Source organism: Cyprinodon tularosa, unplaced genomic scaffold, assembly GCF_016077235.1.
Source record: "Cyprinodon tularosa strain WSP-4 unplaced genomic scaffold, ASM1607723v1 ctg709, whole genome shotgun sequence".
Taxonomy (NCBI): Eukaryota; Metazoa; Chordata; class Actinopteri; order Cyprinodontiformes; family Cyprinodontidae; genus Cyprinodon; species Cyprinodon tularosa.
Window position 1 is genome coordinate 91,669 of NW_024039462.1, and position 18,657 is coordinate 110,325.

General features: G+C 38.7%; 1 protein-coding gene across 1 annotated transcript in view; it reads left to right on the forward strand.

Annotated features, from left to right (window-relative positions):
- The first annotated feature begins 2,889 nt into the window (after positions 1–2,889).
- The window catches only part of LOC119772334 (angiopoietin-related protein 1-like), a 28,705-nt gene continuing 12,937 nt past the window's right edge, over positions 2,890–18,657 (forward strand). Inside the window, exons 1-2 of the mRNA XM_038268691.1 lie at positions 2,890–3,097; positions 13,270–14,105. Coding sequence (XP_038124619.1) covers positions 13,307–14,105 — 799 coding nt within the window. The 5' untranslated portion in view covers positions 2,890–3,097; positions 13,270–13,306. The remainder of the gene's footprint in view (positions 3,098–13,269; positions 14,106–18,657) is intronic.

Here is an 18,657-nt window from a genome sequence, read left to right on the forward strand (position 1 = left end):
CGGCAGCCAGTGTAAAGACCTGAGAACTGGACTAATGTGGTCCACTTTTCTGAATGCATATGCATGGATCTATGTTCCAGTTCCTTTTGTCAAACCCTTTAGAAATCATTGTTTTTATCATCATATTTATTTTTATTTACGTAGGCAGCCCAAAAAGTAAAAAAAAAAAAAAGAAGTATAAAAAAGTGATATAAAATTTACTAGTTTAGCATTTACTAGTCAGCAGGAACTACAGTTTTCTGAAAATGTTTACTCTATTATGAAGGTTTTAGATTTCAGTGTTTATTTTGTCTAAAAGCTATCATCTGATTTTAGGTAGTGATGTGTTTGAACCACAAGGAGGAGCCCATGGAGAGAAAACACAATCTTTATCAGCTTAACAGTTAAATTGTTCTTATTGTGAAAATCTATTTCACCAATAAACCTTAATTTCCAACGCCATTCTTGTAGAAATAACATCCGATGTTACTATTAGTAGCATACACTGATCTGGTGTTAGTGGACTAGTCCATTCACTGTAACACAAAACTAGGAGGATTTGATTTACAATCCACTACTTAGGAAGGATAAGAAACGAGTGCAGTCCTTTCTGCATTATGAATGTGCTGTCACAATGCTGATCAGAACCACCATCGTCCTACATGCTGAATAACGTCCCCCCCACGCAGAGAAATCCCCCAGCAAATTCAAAGCCTGTGCCTCCCTCCTCCATCTGCAACATTTAGCTGAGGGCTGATCTTTTTGTTCCGATAAGCACTGTGCACATTGTCTCCATAACCAAACAAACACAGCAGCCAACAGCTCTTGGACTGCTGTGAGAAACTGACATCCCTCATAATCAGTCAACGCAAGAGAAAAGTTCCCATTCTAAATACACCCCCCCCTTCCAAAAGCACATCGAAGCTACTGGATCACAGGAATAAAGCTGGAATTAGATTAGAGCTGATAGGAAGCAGATTTGTGGAGAGGAGGGAGACGACTGTGTGAAAGAGTCAGATGAGTGAAGCTGACAGATCAGTTTGTTTATAAAAGACAGGAGAAAAAAAAGAATTTATCTCCATAGATGTCAGAGTGTCTTGCAAAAACTTTTATCTTGAAATGTTTAATGTTTTATTACATAGCAACATAAATTTCAATGGGATAGTTTGGGTGGTTGTAAAGGAAAATTCAACATGTTTTTAAAGTGTTATTGATTTTCTCATAAATAAAAATATGAAAACTGTCAGGAACTGCTACTTATCCTTTTTCTTTCTCCACTTATCCTAAGACTGACGTTATTGTCCTGTCTTTTCTACATAATCTTTAATATTAAATTTGATTTTAAGTGACACCTTAGAAACCCAAAAGGATTTCGGTCTGTATTCGAAGAGCTTCGCCACAGTCTGAGGTCTTTTACTACAATGGCTGGCAGGTGTAAATGTGCAATAAATGATGAAACAGGCTGCAAATCTCTGTGTGATGCAAACTCAAAATCCCACAAGCCCGGAAAACAAATGCCAAAGAATAATGCCACCAACAAAAATAGAAACAAACACCTACAATAAACAAAACAAGTGCAAACAAAAATGCTAAAACCACAAAAATAAAGCTACAAGCAAAAATAAAATGCTGAAAGCACATAAAAAAAGTGATGCAAAAACAGCAGAAAACTCGCTCCACAAAAAGAAAGTACTCCAAACCACTAGATGGAGTCGAACAAAAACAAACTGTATTGAACCAGTCGCGCTGTACAAACAAAAAGTCAGTTAAAAAAGAAGAAAGTTGAAGAAACAAAGGAGGGTTCATTTTCTCTCATTGCATTTCAAATACAAAGTCTGACTGCATTAAAGATTAACAGCATGATTTGGTTTGTTTTTTTGTTTAACCCCCTCTAGTGGTCAACTGCGAATGTGATTTTACTGCTGTTTTGCATTATTTGTTTTCTGAGATTCCAGCATTTTGTGTTTGCATTTGTTAAGGTTCCTTTTTAAGCAACTGCTTAAAACATTTTTTGTTTGCAGGCGTTTTTCTAATGCATGAACAAATGCATAAGAAAAACAGTTGCTTAAAAAAGAAGCAACAACCTAAATGTATTTTGTACTTTGCAGAATACTTGTGTTTGCAGCTCGTTCGTTTCTCAGTTCGCTGCGCATTTGCACCTGTTTGCAGTTCATTTTGTTTTTACGTTAGCAGCATTTTCTTGAGTTGCATTTGTTTTTTGTGCTTGCTTGTTTTGGAGTTTGCATCACTCATGTTTATGTTGCTCATTTTATCGTTTACTGCAGGTTTGCACCTGTTGGCCACCATATTTTAAAGCCCCCCAGAAGATTTTTCTCCAGGATTTCCATTTTTTTGTGTCATTGATTTCTGTGTCATTTCTGATCACATTCTCTGCCCCTGTTGAATGGAAGTAGCCCCACAGCATGATGCAGCCAACAACATGCTCAAGGGAAAAGAGGCTTTGTTCATGGGGGATATTCAGCACTATGCTTACAGACCAAAATGTTTCGATTTGATCTGATTAGAGTCACACTACTTAACAAGTGGGTTTTTCTTTCAAAAAAGGATTTCTTCCTTTTTGTTTTTCAATATATAATTAATGCTCCTTAATGCTCTCTAACAGGCTCTCACAAAACAGTTGAATTTAATGTGGTTTAATACACAGGTTGACTCTTTTAAGTTAGTTAAGAACAGTAATATCTTCTAAAATCACTGTTTAGTTGAAGTGGAATTTATGTAGTGGTTTCAGAGAAAAGGGGTCTGAGTACAAACAAGGAATCAGGCACTAACTTGGACTCATTCCACTTTCATTTGCTGTGAAAACATCCATCCCATCATCCCCTCCTAAACTTTACATGACATCATTGGAGAAGGGGAGGGCCAAGACTACTGGTTCAGTTCAAGCAACAAGGAAAATCACTCCATCATCCTCCTTCTGTACATGGACCACCCTCCACCTCTCCGCTCCAGTGCTGGTGCTGCTGGTGTCGTAAGTCAGCACAGGCCCTCAGTCTCAGTGGGAGAAGAAGGGAAACGGAGCACTGAGGGCGAGGAGACACAGAATGAATCTGAGGGAGGTGCACAACTAAGACAGCATTGACTGAACTCATTGACACAGGTGGGATTTTGCTTTGTTTTTTCATATTTTTTTCATAAAATGCCTTTTTTGCCACTTTCTTCCTGTTCTTTGCAGCTCAGGTGTGTTTTACTTGTGCTTTAAATCACTACAGTACTCTGAGTGGCAGAGAATCAACTTTAATAAGGAACATTTTCAATCTGATACCTCATCTAGCTCCAGTTTATATCAGCACAGCTAAAATTAGCAGAGTGTTTATTCAGCTTGAAGCTATTTGGAAATTTAAGTTCTGGTTAAAAACCGTTCATACTGAGGTTAAGCAAGCTCCTATTTATCACTATTTTACTTCTCTTACTCATTTAAAACCCACAGGTTATTATTCATACTTTTATAGTTTTATAACACTTTATTAATAAAGGTAAATGATAATGTTACATTCTTGATTTTATCAGTTTTTATTCACTTTCTGGTAAATTATTCAGAAATTGCCCAAATCCAAGACTGTGGATATTTTGGAATCTTCCTCTAGAGTTTGGGTTCAGGTTTTTACTAATGTTGATCTTATATGAAGCTTGTAATCACATTGACCTCGTAGAAAGCTTCTGTATCATGTTGCCTTCTTAGCAGACGGGTCTAATCAGTGGCACCATTGCTTGCGGGCTGTTTGGCACGGTGCTATGAAATCCACAGGCCACAGGCAAAGCTAGTCTGGAAAAAAGCTGATTTTTAATTAACAATATGTTTGTGTTATGTGTGGTTTCCAACAGAAGGTGGTACCATCTAGGGTCTTGATTGACTCGGAAAGGTCACAAAAAAGCAAGATTGCTCTGAATTAAGTACCTTGCAAATGTATTCCCACCCCTTGGACCTTGTGGTTGTGATTTTGTCAAATCACAGCCACGAATTTCAATGCAGTTTTGCGGAATTTGATGTGATAAATAAACACAATGTAGCACAGAATCATAAAGAAATGGTGAGTGTTTATAATACTTTTACTAATTAAAATCTGAAAAGTGCGGTGAATTTGTATACAGCTGCCTTGAGTCGAGCCTTTAGCAATTAGCTTAAGGATTTTGTGGTTATCTCTCTGAAAAATTTCCACATCTGTCACAAATTCATTTTTGGTATGGTGAAACTCTGCCCCAGCCTTATGTAAAGTATGCTTTGTCCAATTAACTCTGAGCTACCATGTCCCCTACTGGCAGCTTTACATTAAGAGTGTTTCTCACTCATCACAAAGAGTCTTGTTGTAGTGCCCCTTAAATTGATTGTTGCAAACTTTAGTCTAGACTTATTATAGCCATTTGTACCGTTGATATCTTCATCTACATCTACTTGAGAGATACAAAGGGTCTCTTAGCTGCTCCTAATTAATGCTTGCCTTACTAGTACTTTCAGTTAGCAAACAGCCATCACTAGGTAATGTTTTAGTTGTGCCTTTTTAAGAAGAATGACAGAACAAATATTTCTAGTTTTCTAACCTAACCTAACTTAACCCTACCTAAACTAATCTAAACTAACATAACCTTGCCCAACCTTACAAGTGGTAGTCGATAGGTGGTGTCACTCTAAGGCACAGATGCAGACTCGCTATTTAAGTGCTGACTGGTCCACTTGCCCTACCCACTATGTGGTTTGGGACGGTCCTTAACCCTTTATAGGGTAAGTTAGCATTTTGATCACTTGCATAACCCTTACAAATGGAGTCCCCCCCGTCCCTCAGTGAGGTCTAGAAACCTGAAAGAGTCCTTTTATAAACACACTCTTAACCAACCTTACAAAGCCCGGTTGAACGGCTGCTATATTCTGAAAAATGAACAAAGTCTAAACAACCCATAATGTCACTAAAAAGTAAGGAACTCACATGGTCGCCTCCATCCCTGTATCGATCTGCATCACATGTCTCCCAGGCTCTCTACAGAGAAGCAGTAGCGCATTGCAATACTAGAGTACCTTAATGAGACACTACACAATCATGACTCTTACACTACCCTGGATAGTTTTCTTACTGTTGGCTATGCGAAAGGTGAAGGGATAGTAGCCAGGAACAGGAGGTAGGAAATATAATTTGAGGTATATGACTCGGGCCATAGTCTATGTGGGATGGTGTCAAGGAGCATTGAGGGGTCTTACAGCCCAATTTTGGAGTGCAGAGTCCAACACCATGTACATTGTCCCGCACATGCTCAGTTTGATGGAAATGTTGTAGTTAATGACAAGATTCAAGCAAATATCCCCTGTTGCCATATACTCATCCAGGAGGAACATCTCCTGCAAGTCAATTACTCATTGCAATCACTTGGTGTTCTCTGTTACACTCCGAAATTCCACATTCTTTAGTTTTCCTCCACTCTGCTTACGTACACTCCCGAATGAAAGACGGAGTTAACATAACATAACTTCGTAGTTATTTTAATCAATAAGAACATTCTACAATCTCTGTGAGTGATCCAAACACCCCCATTCATGGACACACTCTCTGTCCTTCACTGTCAAAATATGAAGCAACTCCAATTTCTGTCTGCCCCTGTCCTCTTGGCTCCGCCAAGACCTCTTTGGGAATCAAAGAACTTGTACTGGAGTCCGACGCTGCTACCTTTTTCCATGACACATGGAGGAGTTCTGCAATTTACCTGACATGAACAGGAGTGGAGGATGTGGAATTATACAGGGCGTATGATGTCTGATGATCTGATCGACTTGTCTCTGTATCTCGAGTACCTTGAGAATTTGTGTTGTGAATTAGTGCAATTTAAATAGACTAAATTGAACTGAAGATAACAGCTAGCATCTCAGAGACTGTGCTACACTTATTTGATGATGATACAATGCAATTCCTTAAATTTATTTCTGTGCTTATGTACTGTACTACTGCTTAGTGTGAGGGATTGCATTAAAATCAATAAGTTGGTGCAATCAACTGGTTTTCCTTAGATAGAAAACTTTGAATCAATTGATGGTATGATCTTGTGAACTGTAAAGTGCCTTAAGATGACACGTGTTGTGAATTGGCGCTATATAAATAAACTGAATTGAAATTGAATTGAATTGTTTAAATTGGCTAAGAATAATCAGCATATTAGGAAAACAACACTTCTGGTATGGATTGGATAGACGGCAAGATCTTGTGACTGCAGATGTATTTCTATTAAATAACTTGAAGTTTGCTATTGTAATGCTGATGAAGGTTCTCAGTCATCCAGGTCATAGTCTTTGCTATTGTAATATGGCAAAATAAAATTTTTAGGAAACTCAAAGTGACTGCCAGTGATTCCCTACTTTAAGTCCAGTGAAAGAAAAGGATAAAACAGGAAATTAACCTTTTAATAAGCTATCTAAGACTGTCTGCTTTGTTGAAAACATGATGAAGTCTTGCACATTGTGAATGAGGGAAACCTGGGGGTAATAACCACAGATGAGTTTTACAGCCTTGGCTGAGGAGCCTCTATGTAAACACTGTCACTGCTGTCAGACTAAGGCCTGTGAGATTCATACTGAGCGGCTGGAGTTTTGCAGGCATCTCAGACTGTTGCTTTGAGTCTTTAAGGAATATGACATGTGGCTACAGAAAAACTAAGAAAAGAAAAGACTTTAAATAATAACTTTCGGACAGCACCATGGTGTTGCAGAGCTTGCACATATGGCTCGATCGTTTTCATTCAGGCACATTTTGTTTGTGCTTATTTCATTTATGATTCATGATATATTCAAACTTTAGCTTGTTCCACATGGAAATAGCTAAACTATGGCTTCGGAGAAGAACAGTGCTGTTATTAAAAACTTATGTTGGCTCAGAGGCTTGAGATCTGTGAAAATTTTAACTTCAGAAAACTCAAAAATAGAATTCTTTTGAATCAAGCATGTCATTGTGTGACAAATGACACCAAAAAAAATATTAATAAACAAAAACAGAAGTGTAAGATAGGCTAATATGCCAGGATATGCTTTGTGGGACTTTTGACGGGACTCTCTGCAACCAAAATCAAAATAGGACCATGGAAACAATTTAAAACCCCTACTCAGTCTGTCTTGAAATGATTTATTTCAAGTTCCTTTATAGCTGTGGTTTTACTGAAAAGTACAATCTAAGTCATTTTTTACCTATTGCCATGCAAAATAGTCTCTTCTACCAGTGAGACTTTTTGCCAAAAGTACAGAATGACAATATTTGTTGTGTAATGTCACAAAAATTGTATTAAGTCTACTTATGACATCCAATGACATCTTTAAATTCATTCATAAATGTCCTGAAAAGACTGAATCTAAATTAAGTTGGAGGATTTGAGACAAATGGAAACTCAAACACCTTGAGGTTGTGACATGATTACTTTAAATTTAATTTAATGCTGGATTTTGTGCATGGATTTTACATGTTTTCCCACTGCAGGCTTCAATTCTCTGTTGCTCAGGTTTTCTCCCATTGTCCAAAAACATGATTGTTAGGAAAGTTAGTCTCTCTGAATTGGCATTAGTTTTAGTGAGTGCTTGCATGATTGTTCTGTGGTTCCTTGTGATGAATTGCTAGCTCTTCCCCAACCCCACAAAGATAGACACTGGCTCTACAGAAATATCATATTTTACTTGGAAAAAAAACTGACAGCAGGATTTTCTAGGGTGATATTCATTAAGATATATTTTACATCTATCTATAGACACATATAGGCTCAGTCTTCTGTGGAACATATTAATCTAAGTAAAATCTAATTTCTAGACTGTCGAAGGATTATTTTCCACGATGCTCCAATTAAGCCAAAGCAAGTATGCTCAATGTTATGGAATTTTGTGGAAGGTCTTTGCGGTGAGATCTACAGAAATATTAAAAACAGACATCAACACTTACACAGACTGGGACACCTGATATAGAAGTGGTTGGGGCCATTATGGAACAGGAGCCATCGGGGAGCATATTGAAAATATAAAATAGGATAACACATTGGTGAGAGTTGGATGGAGCAACTAAAAGCTGTACGTAATGTTTGAGAGTCTGCCTCTCTTCACATTTTTTATGTCAGTGCTCTTTTTCTTCATTAAAAAATAGAACAAGGCTTCTCTGCCAGCTCTTTTCCTTCATTTTCTGCTCTGCAGATGGATTACGGTAAAATGGTCCACCCCTCCCCCATAAAAAATAAAAAAGATTTTTAAAAATGTCAAGTAATTTATTGAAAGAGTAACAAGGTTTATGTCTATTGTCAAGTCCACAGACCTTTTTTCCTCATCAAACAAACCTTTAACTAAGACATTTTCCTGATTTTCCTAGAGGAAGGATCTTTACTCAGACATGCAGTGAAATCTGTCATGGCTCAGAACGGGAGGACCCAGACAGATAATTAAAAAGCATTTATTTTAAAAGTGGATCTGCAATAGCAGCAGCTAGAGCGTCTATTGTAGGAACCTCTGCAGAAAGGAAACACAGGTTAGTGACCACATAAATCTGACAGAGGAAGATTATGAACGTGGTTTACTAGTTCAGTCCGTGCCCAGAGAACGAGGTAGTATCCAGCTGGTGGGATGACAACAAGACGTTGTGGGCGCCGTCCATAGCTAGTGTTTAGGACATGCTCAGGATTCAGAACCAGGAGATCAGAAGTTCAAAGAGGTACCAGAGGTGAAATCAAGGTCGGTGACAGGAAAGTTCATTAAACAGGCAGAATCCACCGGGAGTCCAAAAACAGTTCAGGCAAACAGATCAGACAGAAGCAGGCAGGCACAGTGGTTGAGAGGCAGAACAGGTCAGATCAGGTAATCAGAAACACTAAGGACCGACTGACCATCCATCCATCCATCCATCCATCCATCCATCCATCCATCCATCCATCCATCCATCCATCCATCCATCCATCCATCCATCCATCCATCCATCCATCCATCCATCCATCCCTTTCCTTCCGCTTATCCAGGGCCCGGATGCCCAGACTTTCTGATCCACACACTTCCTCCAGCTGCTCTGGTGGGACCCCAAGGTGACACTAGGCCAGCTCAGAGACATAGTCCCTTTAGCGTGTCCTGAGCCTCCTTCCAATGGGACATGCCTTGAACACCTCCCCAGGGAGGCGACCAGAAGGCATCGGAAACAGCTGCCCGAGCCACCTCAGCTGGGTCCTTTCGACGTGGAGGAGCAACGACTCTACTAATAGCTCCTCAGGGGTAACTGAGCTCCTCACCCAATCTCGAAGGGTGCGCCCAGCCACCCTGCAAAGGCAACTCATTTCAGCCGCTTGTATCCGTGATCTTGTCCTTTTGGTCATTACCCAGATGTCATGACCATATGTGAGGGTGGGAACGTAGATTGATCGGTAAATTGAGGGCTTTGCCCCCTGCGCCCACTTCCCCACAACAGTCCTACACAGCGATCGTATTACTGCCGACACTGCACCGATCCGTCTATTGTTCTCACGCTCAATCCATCCCCCCTAATGAACAAGACCGCGAGATACTTGAACTCCTCCACTTGAGAAAAGGACTCTCCACCGACCTGAAGAGGGAAGTCCACCTTTCTCTGGTAGAGAACCATGGCCAAGGTATTGGATCTTGAAAATAAAACTGTATCTCCCTAAAGTTTGTCAGCTGAAGAAAGCTTGAAGTGATCTAAGGTTTTGCTGGTAGATAGCTGCACTGACTATGGACTTTATAAAGCAACGTAGACTGGATCAACACCAAAATACATGGCATCATAAGCACCAATAATTTGAGAGATCCCTCTGGACTTCAGGTAGCATGGATTTTGTGTCACTTCACTTTTCAAGCAGACTCTGGAATCTCAATTTCCAAATGAAAAGCAAAGTTATTCTAGTCTGACTTGAGGGTTTTAACCACTACGCTTCTGTCAATGTGTTTCTATCGGACTGATGTCAAGTAATCCTTCCTTTCCATACAGAAAACTTAATATAGAAATGCTTCTTTAATGCTCTTGCATAAAATAAAGCATTTCTAACAAATAAGATATCACAGCAGTAATTTGAATGTGAATAAACTCCAAACGAGGGTGGAAAGAGAAAGGGGGAAAAAAAGGCCTAAGAGTTTACTATGAACTCAGTTATTGGTCAAATTATAGCATCAAGGTCATACTGATGAAGTTGGAAATGAGTGTCCATCGACAAGATCCTCCATAGTTTAACAATGATAGAAAATCATCCTCCTGCTGTTTCCATGAAAGGAGTTGGCCTCCAGATCCAAATGCTGCTTTGCATATTTGTTGCCCTAATTTTATTCCCAATGGCTTTTTTTCTTCCTACCTCCAGTTCCTACTCTAAAATGAACTATGTTGTACCAATAAACTAGTGTCTATTTCCTATGTATTTAAGTATTTACTTTTTGAAAGCTTTTTTTCTTTTCCTACGACTTAGTTTAATCTTCATTTAAGGCAGTTGAAATTTGAAATATGCTAGTGATTATACCAGAAATAATTAAAAGGGACTCCCTCCTGGTTAATAATATGAACTGGAGTCATTAAACCACATTTTATTACAGCAAACTATGTCAACAGTCCTTAGTGATGGCAAGAAACCAACCTTTGACTGGCAACAGTTGGCAAAATAGCAACTGTAATTAACAACTGCATTCAGAAAGTAAACAAAAAAAAGGAAAGTTAGCCAAAAAACAAGAAAAACTTCAAAGGAATGTGATGCAATGGCTGGGAAAAAAGAGATGTAAACTCATATGAAGAAAAATATACCTCAGTAATCTGGGACTAATTTGATAGGCCCAAATGATGTTGTAAAGTTAGCCTCCTACAGCATAACAAATGTTCAAGTATGTGCCAACTGCAGTATTAATTAGAAGTCCACTGTTTTTTTTCCTCTTCTTTTTTCCTCTTTTTTTTATATATGATGTTTCATATTTAAATATGCTGATGAAGATTCTCAGTCATCCAGGTCATAGTAATTCCGTAAAAGTTCAAAAAAATCCACAGAACTTGGTTTCCAAAGTTTGAAGAGGTTTCGCCACCTCTCCAGGAAGCTTTCTCAATTCAAATGTCTGGATCCCCAGTGAGTTTGAGTCTTTATATAGACGAGGCCTTGTATTGCTTGGAAACATGCAAATAGAAACCGACGAATGGGTTGTTTGGTTCCATTGTTAGCCTGTAATACCTGAAACCTGTCTATTATTCAATCATAGGCCTTGTCTATATAAAGACTCAAACTCACTGCGGATCCAGACATTTGAATTAAGAAAGCTTCCTGGAGAGGTGGCGAAACATCTTCAAACTTTGGAAACCAAGTCCAGTGGATTTTTTTTCTTTTTTTTTTTTTTACTTTTACGGAATATTTTAATATGTTAGTAAAGAAAAAAAAAAAAACTCTATATCAATGATCAATAACCCATGCAAACAAAAAATTTTATTTTGTTTGTAATATCACTATTATTTGTATAGTTGTATGTTTTTAGTCATAAATGTTTTCTATCAGTCATTTTAAAGTTGACAATATTTTGATTTTAATGGTGATATTATTGAGGAATGAGTGCAATAAAGACAAAATAACAGATGCACAGGATTCAGATGTATGTGGTACATGGTTGATAAATAAAGCAGTAACTTTATTTCTGTTTGTATTAAAACAGATAGCTGAAAGATTTGTAGTATTAAAGTATTAAAAATGACTTGAATAGTGGTTTAGTACCATTGCTAAAGTGAGTTTGTTTTTTTTGGATTTTTAGGGAACTGAAGCCAAATACAGTATAAATAAAATAAATACATATTAATCTAGCATTAAATATGGATGCCCTTAATGTCCACAAAAGGTACCCAGTTTTCTTTAGGTACCCTTATTTTTCTCTTTGAATAATAATAATAATAAAATAATAATAATAATAATTAAATTGAAGAAACATTCAGCTCTGGACACAAATTAACCAACAGCCCAACATGGAAGGAATTTGACTGGAAAGTCAAGATGTGTTACTTTAGCTCTCCACTTATTACATCTAAATATGGCGGGACATCTTGGCTATGCTGGAGAAACTGTGGAAAGGTGGGGGATTTTACTCATATATTTTGGGATTTTCCAAAGGTGGTTGAGTTTTGGAAAAATGTGCAAACAGATATAAAAAATATTTTAGGCATTTATTTAGATCTGGATATATCAGTCAATATTTTAGGAATAATTCCCATGGACATGATCAATAAAGACAATAAATACTGGATTAGAGTCATGCTGATCACGAAGAAGTGTATAACATAACATAACGTAATCATTGTGACTTATAAATCCATGGATGTTGTTAATGAATATGGGTTTCTCTTAATTTGGCTAATGTCTACCTGAAGAAAATGCATCTTTATTTGTCGTTTTTGGAGGTTCTTTTTGTTATTTTTTTCATCAATAGCCCCTGAATAACTGTTAACGGAGCTGGAATAGACAGTCTGTATGCCTGATGTAAGTGAAAGGTCTAAAATGATCTATAAAAATCAGATATTAAAATGTGAATTGTGAGATGTGACAATGGTGGACATACTGTATGTATGTGTTGATATAAAAATTGTTATTGACAATAAAAAGTAAAAAAAAAAATGAAAAATTTTAATTGAGACACCCTTAGTTGTCCTTACTGTAGGTATTAGTGAATGTATTTTTAGTAACCTTTGCTCTGTGTCTCTCTACAATCATGTAATAATCATCAAGTCTGTCCAGCATGTATCCTATCGCCTTACTTTTGACCTGTGGAAATAGGCACAAGGTTAACCGCGGAATCTAGCAAAGACCAAGGGAAAACATAAAATACATCTGCAGATGTATAGTTTTTATTCAAAACAATGGAGAATATGGCAGTATTCAAGCACAGAGGTCCTTGTTCTTGGTTTAAAATCTGTCCAGGCTTAGCTCTATCTGTGTGGAGACTGGATGCAATCTTAGGTAATCTGGTCCTCGAAAGATAATTCAACAAATATAGTTGAGTTTGTGCTATAGATTCAAGAACGATCAGTGTCGGCAGAAGTTGCAATAATGAACTGTTCCCATGGAGTTTGTATGATCTTCCTCTTTAAGAAAAATATTTGTCTCAGTTTCCTGTTTTTTCTCTTGATTCAACACTGTATTAGAACAGCTGGAGTTATTAAACTGGCCTTAGGCATGAGTAAGTGCATAAAGGATTGTTTATCTTGAATGTAGCTGTGTTGGACAAATGGATTAGGTGTCTGTGTTGCAAAAAAATGAAAAGTACAAGAAAGCCACAGATCTTATCCTTTTATCCGCTTTTTTTTTTTTTTTTTTTTGCAGATTATTTGGCTGTTTGGTGGAAGCAAGAGGAGCAGTCATGGGATTCGATGTGTGGAGCCTTTTCCTCCTGTTGGCTTTGTCCCTCTGGAGCAACAGTCATGCCTTGAAAATGAACCCCATCCTGTCCAGGATTCGAAGAGCTCCACAAGCTGCTGAAGAAAACAAGAAATGCTCCTACACCTTTTTGGTCCCAGAGCAAAAGATCACAGGTCCTATTTGTGCTGCCCGTGGGTACTCCACTGATAAAGACCGGGTGACTCGTCTGGACGTAGCTTCGGTGCGAGACCTACTGTCCAAACAGCGTCAGGAGATGGAAACTTTGAAGCTTGTGGTGGATGTGGATGGTAACCTGGTGAACGAGATGAAGCTATTAAGGAAGGAGAGTAGAAACATGAACTCTAGAGTGACCCAGCTTTACATGCAGCTGTTGCATGAGATCATAAGGAAAAGGGACAACTCACTGGAGCTGGCCCAGCTGGAGACACGCATCCTTAATGCCACAGCTGAGTCACTAAGGCTGACCTCCCGGTACAAAGAGCTGGAGGCCAAATATGCAGCACTGTCTGCAATCGTGAACAATCAATCAGTTCTGATTGGACAGTTGGAGGAACACTGCATGCAGATGTATAGTCGCAGACATGAACAGCCACCCATAGGACCTCCGTTGGTACAGGTGGTGCCTGAAAACATTCCAGTCAGTGTGCCACGGTTCACCAACGAGATCCAGAGTCGCAACGCCAGAGGGTTTGGCCCAGAAAGGGGCTCTCGGTCTGGGTCAACTCCCACGAGCAGTACGCCTGAGATCCAGAAATCAGAGAGAAACTTCAGCACGGAGGGTAAGTGAGAGATCATCCGTGTCTATTTATTCCTGTCTATTATCCAAGACGGCCTTGTCATGGTAAAGTGTAGGATAGCCATAACTTTGGAGGGCCAACAATAACAGGATCACACTCCCAGGCTGTGGCAGTAGATGGGCCAGAGGCCGTATTTTAAAGGTTAAAAATGTGCAAGATCAGCTGGAACTCTGCTTCATGCTGAATAGAAGACACACAGAGCAGAATGGAAACACAAATGCTGTACAATTTGAGCCAATGCAGGAAAACCTTTACCAAGGTAAAGACAGGCTTGAACGGCTTGATCTTGCTCATCAACAGAAACTGTCTGACACGCTTTCCTTACCGCTGCCCAAGAAAAATAGAGTGTGAAGGATTTCAGGACAGCTATGTTGGCAAATAATCCTTTTGAAAGAGTGTTCCATTGCGTGAGGCTTAGACAAAATTCAGACAGGCATTACGGGAGCCTTACTCAACACAAACCAGAGGAGTGTTTGACATATCTAAAGAGGCTTATAGTGAACAAAGGGAATTTTTGGTCTGTAGATATTTCCTGTTTTTAAATTTACTGCAAATTGGCATGTAACTAAGTGCCTTTATTTCAAATGATGTGTTACTAAGAATTAATTAGAATTTAATTCATCCTACCAAGTAGTATTAACCAAACATTTTTAATATGTTCCCAACTTAACACATGCAACAGTGCTGCAACTAACGATTGTCATTTATATTTTTGATTAATCGATTAATAATTGGATAGCTTTCTTAAAGAACATTTTTTGCAAAAATATATCAGTTGAAACTAAAACTTTTTCACATGAGGGGATCTAGATAGAGCTATATTGACAGAAGAAAAGTTTTTTATCTTAAAGTATTGTGGAGGATTTTCGCAAATTTTTTAAAAGACCCGCCTTCTCCACATGCACAACCCTGTACCCGCACCCGAGAGGAAACGCCTATTAAACGCTTGCGAGAGCATGCACAAGCCCATTTCTCCTTTTGCACGTTCTAGGGATAGAACGGTTTATGAAAACCGTCCGAACCGTGCGGTTCGACTGTCTCGGTTCGGTTCGCGTGTGTTTCGTTCGGTTCATACGCTGCTCCTTTTTCTCATAGGCGAAGCGTGTACACTCCAGAGCAGAAGGTGGCGGTACTGCGACCAAACAGTGTTGCCAACTCAGCGACTTTGTCGCTATATTTAGCGACTTTTCAGACCCCTCCAGCGACTCTTTTTAAAAAAAGCTACTGCCGTGGGGCGCCTCCTCCCGTCCCAACCCCGTTTTCCCGCTTCCGCAGATGTCCCTCTCAGCGCTACAGTCAGAGACACAGATGTGTTCCCTCAGCGTCCAGACAGCAAAAGAACCGCGCGCATGCGCCGGGTTTGACGGCACAGGTTGATCACTCTGGAGTCAGCTCCCTCAGTTGCTGAGCCTGCCATAGAGAGCCTTGACCAACATGACCATGATCCACTCTTTCTGTGAGCAGGCAAGCACAGCCTGTGTGTGTGCAGGGAATTCTTATTAGTAAAAAAAAAAAAAAAACAATAATTAAAAAAAAAATGTTATGGTTCAAAATGTTCATGTTTTAGCATGATTTTTAAGGTCCTTAGTGGACCACAAGGGAAAAAAGAAAAAGTTAAATAAAAAAAAAAGTTGAAAAAAAATATATATATTATGCTAATTAGGCAATGACGTCATTCAGCGACTTATAGCACAGCCAATAGCTACTTTCCTTTCTGAGGAGTATGGCAACACTGCGACCAAAGCCAACCACCAGTAGTAAACAAGAAGAAGAAGCGAAGCAGCTTAGCCGGGTGTAGCAGAAAAAAATCAGTTGTTGTGGAGAACTGTGTGGGTATGGCGAGTGGGAAAGAACAGGAGTTGGAAGACGCGCCAGCAGCACTTTATAGGTCTGCTGTATGGGACCACTTTGCATTTAGAGTGACCTACGATGACGGCGGAAAGAAAGTTGTGAATGAAAGTGCAACAGTGTGCAAGCAATGTGCAACACGTTTTGTTTATGCTAACAGCAACACGACCAACATGTTATGCTAACCCCGAAATCCCACATACTCCGTCAGCGCTCCGCTGTGCTCCAGACCGCCTGCGCAAGGCAAAGCATACAGCCTCCACTGTGGCTCCCATCCGCTCCGCTCTGAGTTCCTTGGAGATCGTAGAGGGCATGCGCAAGATGAGTAAATTCAAAGCAGCAAAACATGCGGAAATGATCCAGGGTTTCCGCGGATCATAAAAAATAATTACAATTCATTAATTTTTCTGATATTTTCATTAATTTTTATGTGTAACAATAAACATATACCGAACCGAACCGAAAACCGTGACCACGAAACCGTGAACCGAACTGAACCATGGATTTTGTGAACCGTTCTACCCCTAACACGTTCTGTTTAAGTCTTCTCTATGTAGACACTTTTTCTCTTACGACCCTCTGCAAGAAAGGTGAGCTTCAATGAATGTGTGGAACCGTAGCTTACCACACATACACGCCTGAAAGTGCGCACGCGCAGAAAAAGGTAGCTAACCCGAGGAGCAAGTAGGAGGGCCCTTCTGTAAACATATCACTTGAATGATTGACAATTAGGAGGACCACTTATTTAGATGATCCACCCGGAAATAAAAGATTGCCCTCTATACCTTTAAATGCAAAATGTTTATATAGTTTTTTACAATCTTGGCATAATTACTGCTTTAAGTGGATTGCTCTGACAGCTAAAGGCATGTTTTAAAGTTTCAATACTTCAGGTAATGATTAATCGATTACTAATTTAGTTGATGAGTATTTCAAATATTCACGATTAATCAGATTAATTGTTTCAGTCCTCGCCGGTAATATGCACTTGGATATTAGGAGTAGTGTTGGGGATTTTCTTCCTTGTCTGACCCTGTTTAGGTCAGAAATAGAAAATATAGATTTCTTGTTGGCTGCACGGTGGCACTGTTTGTAGCTCTGCTGCCTTGCAGCAATGGGGTTCTGGGTTTGATCTCAAGTTAAGGGTGTTTCTGCATGGAGTTTGCATGTTCTCTCCATGCATATGTGGGTATTTTCTGGGTTCTCTGGCTTCCTCCCACAGTCCAAAAACATGACTGTTAGTTAAATTGGCTTCACCTTATGCAAAATGTACTAGCAAAACAAAAGTACATCCTTTTTTGATAAGAGAAATTGAGTTTCTTTGTTCAATCAACTCTTCTTAGAAAGTTAAATCAAGCTCAGATTTTATTGAGTTAAATGTACAAATAAATTCTATATGAAAAATTGTACCTAGCTTTTTCTAAGTAAATGGTACTCCAATTTTTTTCAGTCTACTATAGCTTTACGGTAATACCAGTCAATAATTACAGAGGAGCTTCTTACCCCCTAAAGAAACTCTGTACGCACAGCTATATGAATCCATCTATTTGTAGTCTTTTGACCTAAAGTGGGGGAAAAGTCAAGTCCTGCTTTGTAGATCTGCAGCAGGCACATGTAAATGGTAAATGGAGGTCTTTGACTGTAGATGTAAATAGCTTTACAGTACAATCCAGAGTGGCTCATTCACACATACAGTCAGACACTGAGATACTCCAGAGGGTCCAGTTTTACCCTTACTCCTTATGTGAGGCTGAGGTTAGTAAGTGTCACATTTTATTACTTTTTTATCATTAAAAAATAAGTGACATGATGTTGTTTTTAAATGAATTATCACAAAAACTACTGAAAGATATGTGCCTTTATTTTTTTAATTTTTCAAGACTAAAGTATTTGTCAACTTGCCCAACTTTATTTGCTTTCCAACAGTAAAGGTAATCTTTGGGTTGCCTTAAAATAAAGGATGACCTTTGACCATTGTTTGCAAAATACTTTACTGCCATACATTTGGACAACATCTTGAGTTAATTTAGAGCATCTTGACTGAAGTTGAGTTTACAGAGTAGACTTAAGGCAGCACCAAATGTTCAACGTATCTGCACAGTAATCAGGACCTTATACAGCAATGACCAATAAAAAACATTGGTCATTTCAAGTTCATGCATTTCCCCATACAGTACTTGAAGTAAAATTTGCAGCTTAGATAAAATGTTTACTCCTACACAATGTAAGAGAATGCCATCACCTTTAATATGTGATGTCAAAGCAGACTAAATATTTACTGTTTTATGTACATTTTTAAGGTTTACATTATATTGAAAAGGGAAATGTCAGAATAATCAAAAAAGGTCCTTGTTCTTTGCTTCCATCTAAGTCGTAACTTTAGATGCAGTGAAATAATTGTGCCCTAAACCAGCTTACAGTTAACATGGCATAAGCCAGATTGATACATTTACTTCAACTTTCATTCAACACAGTATTATGTGTAGAATTCAATTCAAAATGTTCTCTTGCACTTTTTGCAAAAAGAAAGGAATACATGTGAAATGTAAGAATCCACAGAAGAAAAGCAAAAGTCATTAAGAAGCTGTTTGCTGAAGCTGGTAAGAGAATCATCATCAAGACTTAGACAAGTTCTATACCTATCTGGGCTAAAAGGCAGCCTACAGAAGAAAAAAATTTATGTTTT